Source organism: Onychostoma macrolepis, chromosome 08, assembly GCF_012432095.1.
Source record: "Onychostoma macrolepis isolate SWU-2019 chromosome 08, ASM1243209v1, whole genome shotgun sequence".
Lineage (NCBI taxonomy): Eukaryota > Metazoa > Chordata > Actinopteri > Cypriniformes > Cyprinidae > Onychostoma > Onychostoma macrolepis.
Genome location: NC_081162.1, coordinates 24,676,249 through 24,689,104, shown reverse-complemented (window position 1 = coordinate 24,689,104; position 12,856 = coordinate 24,676,249). Strand labels below are relative to the sequence as shown.

The 12,856-nt window shown below is 35.6% G+C and overlaps 1 protein-coding gene across 1 annotated transcript; it reads right to left on the bottom strand.

Annotated features, from left to right (window-relative positions):
• Positions 1 to 3,489: 3,489 nt before the first annotated feature.
• gata1b (GATA binding protein 1b) lies at positions 3,490 to 12,807 on the bottom strand. The gene is given in 7 exon segments (XM_058783971.1): positions 3,490 to 4,370; positions 4,373 to 4,600; positions 5,124 to 5,249; positions 5,719 to 5,864; positions 7,332 to 7,802; positions 9,035 to 9,256; positions 10,531 to 12,807. Coding segments are annotated over 7 exon segments (1,482 nt in total). The 5' UTR covers positions 10,655 to 12,807; the 3' UTR covers positions 3,490 to 4,205.
• Between the last annotated feature and the right edge of the window lie 49 nt (positions 12,808 to 12,856).

Genomic DNA, 12,856 nt, shown 5'->3' with positions numbered 1-12,856 from the left:
GATAATGATAACAGTACTGGATGAAAAATTCTTCCTCGTGCCTCCTACAAGAGACTAAAGAGTATGTATCTCGCGGTACACGTTGGGTTAATAACTTAATAATAATAATCTTTTTTGTTCTTCTTAACTTGTGGCCCCAAATGCACTATATAGGCGTCAAACTGAGGTCTGCTAGAGGTTTGTGGGGGAAAAAATAGAGAAAAAGTATTTTTTTTAAATATGCTTAAAAAAAATAAGATCGCATGAAATAAATAAATTTTATTAAAATAATAAACAGACACAAACAAACAAACAAATTCTACACCTAACAGTATATTACTATATTGAGTACAAAAAACATGATTGATATAACGTAATAGAAACTAAATATTTAGCAAATATTTTATGCATATTTATAAAATTATAAATATATATTGTAATAATATACACATTTTCACAGTATAAATTATAAATGAAAATATATAGCTTTGTTTTACATGTTAAGGTGATGGTTCCTCGCTCAAGGAATATTATATTTGGGGGTCTGTTGCATCTAAAAGACGGGCTTAGATATTTTTGCTGTAATTATGACAAAGCTGCTTTGTCGTACAACAGAAACTGGGATTTTTTGATATATTAAATGAAGTAACCATGATTCATTTTGTAATTACAGAACTTTTGAGAACTGTATGTTCTTCAGTAAAATCAATAGTTATTGAGTGGGGGAATACATCTCTTGACCATATTCATTTGCATAAGAGTTTGATTATTTAAATCTATTAATAATAATTTATTAATTTAAACCGAAGTCATGTTCTGCCAACTGAGTTAGCTCTGAAAAACAACCAGGCACTAATAAAGCAACTACAATAGAATATTTCATCAGAATGGCTGTCAGTGGAGGAAGATGCTTTTACGGGGTCAATGAGGTCAACCAGGAAAATTTTGACCCTTGGTGGAGGCCACCAAATAAATCCTACCTGCTGGAACATTTGTTTTTTTTTAACTTCTCTTATATTTCTTAGACCAGGGGTGCCCAAACTCGGTCCTGGAGGGCCGGTGTCCTGCAGAGTTTAGATCCAACCCCAATTAGACACACCTGAACCAGCTAATCAAGCTCTTACAAGGCATACTAGAAACTTCCCGGCAGGTGTGTTGAGGCAAGTTGGAGCTAAACTCTGCAGGACACCGGACCTCCAGGACCGAGTTTGGGCACCCTTGTCTTAGACATTTAATGCCAAACAGATCAGCCGGTTTGCGATGCAATCAGCATTTTTGCACACAAAAGCAGTTTATTCGGCATACTGAGACGTGGCCTCTATCAATTTGAATCAGAAAAGCCTTCTCGAGGGGGGCTCTGACCCTGAAACCTGTGCAGATCAGATGGAAAGATGTGATCGTTTGACTAAAAAACCCCCATTTAAGCCCTTCTTGTGTTTGTCAGTCTGTTACAAGAATGGAAAAGAGGTTGCGAGCGCGAGGCCTGTACGTGTCGGCTGGACCTGTCCTGTGGTTGCTAATCTCTCCCAGTCATTCAGTAGCATTTCCCCCTCACTATGGTGCCGACTCCACCAGATAACACGGCTTCACCCTGAATGGAGGAAGCCCATGACAGAAAAAAGCGAACGATGTGCCTCGTGCACCAGGCTTGAAAAAACCGCCCATGCCATTGCTTGCAGCCTCTCTCTGTGCATCTCCCTTTCCCTTTTGCACTTTTTTTTATAGAGTCCGGAAAACCAGAAGCTGCCTGCGTTGCACAATGAGGCTCCACTAGAAGCCAGGGGAGCAGAGCTATGTGGTCAACCATGAGAGATGGAAACAGATGGAGGAGAGGGGAGGGGCACTATCTGAAATATCATCGCCAACCAGAGCTCAGCTCACACAGAAACCCATATTCCACAGCGCTGAGGCCTTTCCCAGACCGGCATGGAACAATGCACACAATAAAGCCAATTTGTTGGCTCAGAGATGCTGGGATTGTAGTGCGTGTGTGTGTGTGTGTGTGTGTGTGTGTGTGTGTGTTTGGGTGACCTTTCTGGACGCTAAATGTGATGCCTGCCATAACAGGTTGGAAAGAGTTATGATTTTGACTAGAAAGCAACCACTTTGCCACATAACATCTTAATAACACTCAGAACACCTTCGAAACTGCATAGCAACACCCTGGCAACCATACACAACAGCCAAACATTCCTGTATAGCAAGAATCAAAAAATAAATCTAACCAACATATATTGTAAATATATGCTAAATCTATGCGTAAACAATGAAGCTCAGTGACATTTATTTTTAAAATTGAAAATATATTTAGTTTGGTTCAAAGATGCTGGGAATATAGCATGTATATACACACACCTGCTTAAATATATCAACCATTTTTTTCTATAGTTTTTGAAAATACATTTTGAAATATATTCGTTTATAATTTTAGCAAATATATTCTATAATCATTATTAAATCATTACATATCTTAGTCTAAATATAAGTTTTAATCTCGAGCATAAATGTAGGCTAGGAGTGATTAAAATATGTATGTTCTTGCCACTGAAATAAATTTTGAAATATATTTTGGTATGAAGGTTAAAATATATATTCAATTTCAAAAATATACTTCACTGAGCTTTACTGTTAATATATATATAATAATCTTTTTGCCATATGGGGTAACCCTTTCTTGACACTAAATGCCATATCCACCATAACAAGTTGGTCAGAGTTATGATTTTGAATTGGAACCACTTAGCAACCACATAGCAACATCTTTACAACACAACAAACAACAGCCTAGAATTGTTGTGTTGAGTTTTGCACATGCAATCATCACACAACTCTACTTTAATGGAATTCAAGATACAGCACTGTTTAGGGGTCAACATATGAGATAAATAAGAAAGTGGAACATCTATAAATTTGCCTGTGATTTGCAAAACTAAGCTACAATGTGTTTCAGACTGTTGAAGATGATAGATCATTGATGATGTGTCTCCCATGATAAGCAAATACTGTTGAAGAAATGTTTCTCCTGTCTGAACTAATTGGCAGTGAAACAGCTCGTATAATTTTACGAATTTTGGCATCCCTGATCCCCTATGATTTTGGCGCTGCACTTGACCTGCTCCGCAGTGCTATGGAAAGTGCTGGATTTGCATGTGTTGTCATGGCACATTGTAACTGTCGAGCTCCCACTTCAAGCTAATTCATGCAGGCTGAAGAGCTCACAATGGAGCCATAGATAAACCACAACCACAGTATCAAACGTCTGTTACGATGCAGTTATGTTAAGGAGTCTCACCACTTTGATAAGGAGACCATTTTGAATTCAAAGGGCATACAAGCAAGTCTTCACACTCCTCTTGTATCTACTGTCAAGATTTACAGCAAATGCAAAAAGAAAAATACGTTTTACATACATTTTTATTTGTAAAGCACTTTAAAAACAGCTTACAAATTCCACAAAGAAAAGTGTTAAAAGTAAAAAAAAAGAAAAAAAAATCATTACAAACGCAAAAAAGAAAATAAAGGTAGTCTATATATACACTACCATTTGAAAGTTTGGGGTAGGTTTTTGAAAGTAGCCTCTTATGCTCACCAAGGCTGCATATATTTGATCAGAAATACAGTAAAAACAGTAATAATGTGAAATATTATTCCTATTTAAAATAATAGTTTTCTATTTGAATATATTGCAAAAGCTGAATTTTAAGGATCATTACTCCAGTCTTCAGTGTCACATGATCCTTCAGAAATCATTCTAATATGCTGATTTGCTGCTCAAGAAACATTTCTGATTATTATTGACGTTGAAACAGTTTTGCTGCTTCATATTTTTGTCATACATTTTTTCAAGATTCTTTGATAAATAGTTCAAAAGAACAGCTTTTGACAGTCTTTCCCGCTTTTGAGCAATTAAATGCGTCCTTGCTGAATAGAAGTTTTAATTTCTTTAAAAATAGATATCTTACTGACCCCAAACTTTTGTCAAAACATTTATGTAGTTTTATAACTATGAACATGCTACACTAATGCTTCAAATAAAAAAAGTGTTGTAATATTTGTCATCTTTCAAGCTTTTCAAATCAAACAAACTTGAAAAGTGCGATTGTTCTTTCTTTCTCTAAAATAAATGCACATGATTTGATGTTTTGTATGCAACGCATTAACATTCAGCTATTATGTGTGCCTTAAGCATCCAAATATTTTTAGTTTTTTTCTTGCATCTGCATTGGTTAAGCTTTCAAGTATGTTTTTGCTGAGTATCTGAACACATGAGTCGTGAGTGTTTTGTACAACTTTTTCCAGCTTTCCATGAACTCAGACTTCTGTCCAGTTTCCGTCACACCATGCTGGGTAACATGGCAGCTGGTGGGTGGTATGGGTAGGGCAGGCTGGCGTGGCTGTGGAAGGCAGCGGTGGGCGGCAGTGAATGGGAAGAGTGGCTGTAGACGCCCAGAACTCCTGGACTCTGAGAATACAAGTCGAAATGCTCATCAGACGCAGGATTCTTTGAAAAATACAGATTCTCCTCTGTAGCGCTAAACCTTTTCCCTTTCCTGTTCTTGCTGGACACTTTACGGTTACGTGTCTGAATGCCTTCCTTCTTCATAGTCAGCGGTCTGTTCACCTGAAGAAAAGGATCGAAGTATTAGACACAGAACTACAGTTAAAGCTGCTGTGTGTAATTTCTGGCCAAATGGAATTGCATGAATAATGAAAAACTGGTTGGAAAAACTCCCTTACAGCGTTGTGTTCCTCAGAAGTTGACATGTTGGATATGTCGAAATGTCTTGAAAGAGTTACAAGAAGGAATTTGCTATCAATGTTTTTGTTTTTTGGCACGCAATTCAAACAACGAATTCATGCAAATTAGGTAACAGCACAAATGCAGCCAAAAATGTAGTGCTGGATGCAGTCTGCTGCAATTCCCACTCTTGCTGTGCTAAGTAAGTTTTGAGAGACACAACTTTTTACATTAAAATGACGCTCATCAGCTTTACTAAATTAACCAAATGCAATTTTTACGCTTTAGTAAAAAAGTCACGTGACATGAGTGAAGTTTTGAGTGACAACTTTTTACATTAAAATGACACTCATCAGCTTTTGCTAAATTAAGCAAATACGATTTTTACGTTTTAGTCATTGCTCACATTGTGAAGCTTGAAATAGAGTCCGCAAGCGTTACACACGGGCTCTCCGCTGGCGTTGCGTCTCCACAGCGTGGTGGTGCTGGTCTGACAGTTCGCACACTGAGTTCCTGTTCGCTTACTGATGACCTACAGAAAGACAAATATCATATAGCAGAAAGTCTATAGATCGTACCTAGACTAGTGTTCAAAATTTTGGAGAAATTAATACTTTTATTCAGCGAGGAGTACTTTTAAACTGATCAAAAGTGACAGCAAAGGCATTTATAATGCTGCAAAATGTTCTTTTGAACTTTCTATTCATCAAAGAATCCAAATGTATCACGTTATCCACAAAAACATTAAGCAGCGCAACTGTTTTCAACATATCAACATATCATTTCTGCAGGGTCAAGTGACAATGAAGACTATAAAGATGTTGAAAATTCAGCTTTGCATCACAGGAATAAATTACAGTTTAAAATCATTTTCAAACAAATTACAGTCATATTCAATTGTAGTAATATTTCACAGTTTTATAGTATTTTTGATCAAATAAATGCATTGCAATCTTTTGTTTGTTCTCTTTATCAGTATTGTGAGTATGGGTGAGGTGTACCAGTCTCTTTTTGGGCCGGATGAGGGGTCTGTTCTGTCCGTTCATCTTGTGGTACAGTCCGCAGGCATTGCAGAGGTAATGTCCCGTTCCATCACGCCGCCACAGAGGGGTTGCAGTGGCCCCACAGTTCACACACTCACGCGGCTCTGTCACCATAAAAGATCAGAAATAATGTTTACATTGCACGTCATCACCCAACTTTAGCAGAAATACATGCACTCTTAAAATGAGAGTTTTTTTAGAAACCCATTTATGTGCTGGTGATCTGAAGAACCTTCAGAGTAACATCAAAGAAACACATGAACCAAAGGTACTGCAAAGAACCACTGAAGAATATTCAACTTTAAGACTGTACTCTGTAAAAAATCATCACAATTTTGGCAGCAAAAATACTAGGGTAAAAACCCTGATTCTACACTGTGAAAAAAAATGATGCATTGAATTTACTAAATTGTTTTTAAGGTAAGTGGTTGCAATCTATTTATTTTAGCTACATTTAAATAAACAAATTTAGTCGACTAACTTTCAACATATTTCTTTTAATTAAATGTAGCTAAAATAAATAGTTTGCAACCACTTACCTTAAAAAAATGTAGTAGCATTTTTTTCAGTGTGTATCTAAAGGGACTTTTCATGTAATTTTACACGAAAAAAAAAAGTTAAATGTACAATTTTTTGGAAGTGAAAAGAATAAGTCATCTTGTAGTTTACAGTTAACAGTTAATGTCATTAAAATCTGTAAATTGACATTCCCAGAATTCCCTGTTTGACAGCTCACATTTGATGGTTTTTCATTGATTCGTTCATCTTAGTTTTTATTGCCAGTTATATACATTAGGGTTTTATGCTACATCTTATGTTAATTAATATATATTTTAGTGTCATGTGTGTTAGTATATAACTCAGCTTGTGGAAAAGCTACTTGTGATGAACTTTGATTTTGTAGTTTTCTCATTACCACCTGTTTTATTGTGGTGGTTGTCAGTTTATTATAAAGGTAAATCCAGATTTGAGTCATTTTAAATTAACACGACTTCACATTTTTGAGTTTATTATTGTTATAAATGTTGGGATGGAAATATTGTGTTGTGTTGTTTGGATATTATAAAAATTTAATAAAAACAGAATTACAAAAAAGACCAGAATGGCTCTAGTTAATGGATGACATCATGAAACTGTTTAACTTCACTGCAGAAAAAAGATTGTATTTTTGTTTGTCTAGAACAAATATCTAAACATTCTTAAACAAAGATACAACTATTTGAGAAGGAAAATGACAAGTCATTTTCCGGAAAAAAAAGAAAAAGTTTTGGCTTAAAACAAAAAAGAATTTCTGCCAATGTGGTCAGATGAAAAATACACTTAATTCAAAAGGAAACAAGATTATTTTTCTGACCACATTGGCAGATATTTTTTTTCCCGTTTTGAGCAAAAACCCAGTTCATTTTGCTAATTTTAACAGAAAACAAAACTTAATATCTGAAGTAATTTTGATTGATCTTCATTTAAGAATGTTTAGACTGGAAAACAAGGCAAAAATAGAGAATAAGAAAATTGCTTTTTGCAGTGTTTTTACCCACACCTGTATCTGCCTGTTTATGATGCTTCCTCACCTAAAGGAGAGAATTTCATCTTGTTGCATAATTTGGGTGAGAAGGATGAGGGTGTGTAGAGAAGTGAACTGTTGTAGTCCTGCGTGAAGCTCCCGTAGGGACCGTAGTGGGGCAGTGACTGCGAGTGTGCTTTTAAAGAGTGTGTCTGTGCGTACACGTCACTCACTGAGGGGGGAAACACACCACCAAACGCCTCCCCACCTCCAGGAGGACTCAGCCTCTCTCCTTTCACACTCTCCTGCACACCGAAGCTCTCCTTTTGGTGCTGGATAGGGGAGTGAAGGGCAGAACGAGGCTGTCTGGCTGAGGACAGGGCCGTGGAGCCGTGGAAGGATGACGAGGACGTCTTAGAAAATGCACTGCTGTGCCAGGTTGACGGGGATGATGGGAAGAGGTTGGTTAGAGCAGGGCTGTTAGAACTTTCCAGCCAGGACAGGTTTCCGAGGAATGGAGAGGAGTACACGGGATATACTGAGGGAGAGAAGAAGGAAAGGAACTGAAATCAAGTTTCTTGAGTCTGCTCAAATAAAAAGCACAGAGACACAGTATTTATACTTTTTAAGGAGAATCAACTTTCAGATGACCTTTCTGCATATTAAACCAGGATATGAGAAAGTATTTGGACATCAAAAGTATTATTTTACTTGTGTAAAGTAAAACCCATCAAATTTAAAGGTCAAATAAAAATTTAAAAAACATACTTATTAATTCTTACAATTTAATCTAAACCTTCAAAGTACAAACCCTGACTCTTTCCTCTGATAAAAGCAGGATTTTTGTACATCTTATTGAGTTATCGAGACAAATGAATCAGCCAAAGACATTCTTTCGAGTGTAACCGGTCACCGCTAGAGTCATTTGTCCTTGAGGAAGGACAAAACACAGCCTTTAGCCATGCATTTGAAATATAACCGTTGCTGAAGATGCCAAACAACTTTAAAACCAAGTTTTAAGATATTGATTTTTAGTTTAACATCTAGGTGCATCAAAATTACTGTAATTGCTATATTGTAAATGACCTTTAAATACTGAAGTACAACTAAATGTGTAAACATCATCTTATGGTTATATTGTTTATAGGCTTTTTACTTCAAAGGACAGCACAGTACATTTTGGACACGTTAATACTATGGCATTGTTCTTAAAGTATCATGTAAATGTATTTAGAGAAATTAAACTTTTTTCCATGAATAATGAATTAAATTGGTCAAAAATTCCAGTAAAGACATTTATAATGTTACAACAGATTTCTATTTTAAATAAACGCTGTATTTTGTAACTTTCTATTTATCAAACAATCCTGAAAATAGTTAGTTTCCACAAAAATATGAAGCAGTACAACTGATTTCAACACTGATAATAATAAAAAATGATTCTAAAACAGCAAATCAGTATATTAGAATGATTTCTGAAGGATCATGTGACACTGAAGACTGGAGTAATGATGCTGAAAATTCAGCTTTGCATCACAGGAATAAATTGTTTTTCAAAATATATTCAGAAAATAGTGATTTTTAAATTGAAGTGATAATGTTTTTGCTGTGTTTTTGATCAAATAAACACAGCATTGGTGAGAATAGACTACTTTCAAAAACATTTTAAAAATCTCACAGCGATTGGAGGAATGGTAGGCAGTGTATATCAAAGTACAAAGTGAAACTGCCATGATACAGTGTGCTGTGTCCTGTACGTGCAGCACTGACCTGGGCTGTTTTGAAAAGCTCCAGATGGACGGCCATGGACCGGGCTGCTGAATAAAGAGGGCAGGCTGCTGTGATCGGCATCAGTCCAGGGGAACATCGAACCCTCTTCAGTGTGGACCATATAGCTGGAGTCAGTTGGGTAAGAGGGCATCGCCTCTGATGATACCATGGAGGAGGAAACCCAGCGAGCCTGTTCAACGGAGGTCTCCATGTCTGTCTCTCCTTTTGTATGGTGTGAAGAAGGAAATATATACATACAAACACATACATACAAATATATACAGTGCTGCTTGAAAGTTTGTGAACCCCTTGCAGAATCTGTGAAAATGTGAGTAATTTTAACAAAATAAGAGAGATCTTACAAAATGCATGTTATTTTTTATTTAGTACTGTCCTGAGTAAGATATTTTACATAAAAGATGTTTACATTTAGTCCACAAGACAAAAAAAAATAAATAAATAGCTGAAATGATTAAAATAACCCCATTCAAAAGTTTGGGAACCCTTGCTTCTTAATACTGTGTGTGGTTATCTGCATGATCTACAACTGTTTTTTGTTTTGTGATGGTTGTTCACGAGTCACTTGTTTGTCCTGAACAGTTAAACTGAGCACTGTTCTTCAGAAAAATCCTCCATTCACCCCGGAAAAAAACAGAAGATTCCGCAGGACATGAAGGATTTTTCTGAAGAACAGTGCTCAGTTTAACTGTTCAGGACAAACAAGTGACTCGTGAACAACCATCACAAAACAAAAAAACAGTTATAGATCATGCAGATAACCACACACAGTATTAAGAAGCAAGGGTTCCCAAACTTTTGAATGGGGTTATTTTAATCATTTCAGCAATTTTTTTTGTCTTGTGGACTAAGTGTAAACATCTTTTATGTAAAATATCTTACTCAGGACAGTACTAAATAAAAAATAACATGCAGTTTGTATGCTCTCTCTTATTTTGTTAAAATTACTCACATTTTCAGATTCTGCAAGGGGTTCACAAACTTTGAAGCAGCACTGTATATATATATATATTCTGAAGTAGCATGTTAAAGTGTAGTGCAATGAGGAATTCTTTGCATTGAGTGTATCAGTTACAGTCTAAACTATTATTTGTTTCAATAACTGCAATAGAAAATCTTCAGTTAAAAGTTGTAAGAGACCACATAGAAATACATTTCAGAAAAACATTCTATATATGTTTGGAAATCAATCGCAATAACATTTATTATATGTACACAAGACCATATTTACTTTTCAAATCATATTCTCACAAAACCCATCCTTTCACATAGCACACAAAAACTTCTATTTTTAACACATATCTTAAAATAAGTGATACTGATTTGAAGTGCACGACAAATCACAACAGCAATGACAGTCTCGCCTGTCCATTTAACAGAAATGACATTTAGAAACATGATAAGCATCACTTGCATTGTTTGCTTTGCTAATGCAGCTGTAGATATGGTAATGCAGATCTGATTGTAAAGTGGCATACCTGAGCTTATCTCTTCAGTCTTCAGGACAGGTGTCTGCGATGAAGATGAGTGCCACTGGTGGATCAGAACTTTATGTGTGAAGGTTTCTGTGCTCTGGCATTGTGGGTGATTGAGGTTAGACATGTGGGGACAGTGGGCGGAGCCAAAGACAGGTCAGCTTCAGCAAACGTGGTGCCTCGTGAGTACAAATGCACAAAAAAGTCTGGAAATATCCCACATTAGTCTGCGTTGCAAATGAGAATTACAAATATGCAAAGCCACAAAGAGTAAAATGACCAAAATCAAATACTCAGATCTGCTAAAACACACAGAAAAGTTTCTATGCGGAAGTTGAATCAAATATACATATTCAAACATTTGCTTTATTTTATATATATATATATATATAATACAATATAAAGAAATTCAACTTAAAATATGAAAATGAATTCTGCCATCATTTTCTCACTCTCCTGCCTTTCTAAATTTTGACATTCTTTTGTGGAGCACAAAGAAGATATTTTGAAGAAAGTTGGGATGCAAACAACTTTGGACCCCACTGACTTTCACAAAGCAGAAAATCATACAGGTATGGATGGAACAACATGAAAATGAGCAAATAACGACAGTAAATAACGACTATCTAATTCTATAAATTATAAACAAAGTAAAAAAATCTTGATAAAAGCCAAACCACTGATGGAACAAAAGGGAAAGTGGAGCCAATAAAAGATGCAAAGCGCAGCTTAATATGTAACACAAGAGGACAGTTGAGTGGGTTGCACTAATGCAAATAGAGACAAATGCTGCAATCGTTCTAAAGACATCTAGCCTGACCACATGCACACAGAGCGGGGCTGTGGAAGTCATTTGTTAATCAAAGCATACCGTTTTCTTTCCTATTGTTCACTTAGTCAGAAGGGAAATTAGAGCGGTGAATGATGCTGTGTTAGAGAGTGTCTGTCATTCAGCTAAAAAATGTAAAGTATGACATTTTTAACAGACTACAACAGAACAAAAGGTCCAGGTTGCCCTAACTGCAATTTCATGTCTATATTAACTGAAGATTTACTGAAGTTACACTATTCACCTCCACCTTTGAGGTTGTGTGAAGTCATTCACCACTATGACTGTGTTAGTGGTTAAAGTAATTAAGTGAAAAAAAAAAAATAAAGTAATTCAGTAATTAAGTAAATAATCTAAGCTATAAAACAAGGACAGAACTGCTTTGCGCACTATTAATAGAAACTAGTTGTTTGCATGTTCGGTGATAAGACTAGTTTCCTTCACAGCTTTTCAACAATGTAAGGATCATTTGAAAGGTAGAATGTTTCCCTATTATTATTAACTATATAACAGGGGATTTTTTTTTACTGTTTTGAAAGAAGTCTTGGTAACACTTTATTTAAGGTGTCCTTGTTACTATTGTAATACCAATAAATTCTGCATAATTACTTGCAAGTAACCCTAACCATATAGTAAGTACAATATTAATTAATATTACTCAGCACTTAAAAGTATAATTACACTGTAACAAGGACACCTTTAAAAAAAAGTGTAACCGAAGGCTGCATTTATTTGATCATAAATACAGCAAAAGCAGAAAAATTGTTAAATGTTGTTACTATTTAAAATATCTGTTTTCTATTCGAATATCTTTTAAAATGTAATTTATTCCCGTGATAAAAAAGCTGAATTTTCAGCATCATTACTCCAGTCTTCAATGTCACATGATTCTTCAGAAATCATTCTAATATGCAGCACAAGAAACATTTCTTATTATTATCTTACTCTTAGTATTATAATTATGTTGAGAACAGTTGTGCTGTTTCATATTTTGTGGATACATCTGTTTCAGTTCAAAAGAACAGCATTTATCTGAAATAGAAATCTTTGTAACATTAGAAATGTCTTCACTGTCACTTGTGATCAATTTAATGCAACTGACCCCAAATGGTTGAACGGTAGTGTATGATTCAAAACTAGTTACCTGGCAATTTGCTCTTTGGTGCAAAAACATGGTGCTCTGAGGAGTGTTGGCACTAAACTATATGACCAAACCTGTTCTGGTACAACCATTACCATACAAAGCTGCGCCTAACTGCATAAAACCAAAAGCAGTTAATTTACACCAGCTGGCGTGAAACGATAAGATTAATGGTTGTTGAGGAAAAAGGAAGACTCGTTTTTTTCCATTCTCATTTTACAATTCCTCTGAAGTGGAGTAAGTAAAACAGCTTGAGATGATATCAAGTCAAATATGCTACTCCTCTAGCATGTGTACTGTAAATTGTAGCATGTAAATTGAAACGGAAGTATGTATATACAAATACAGCTAGACATGCC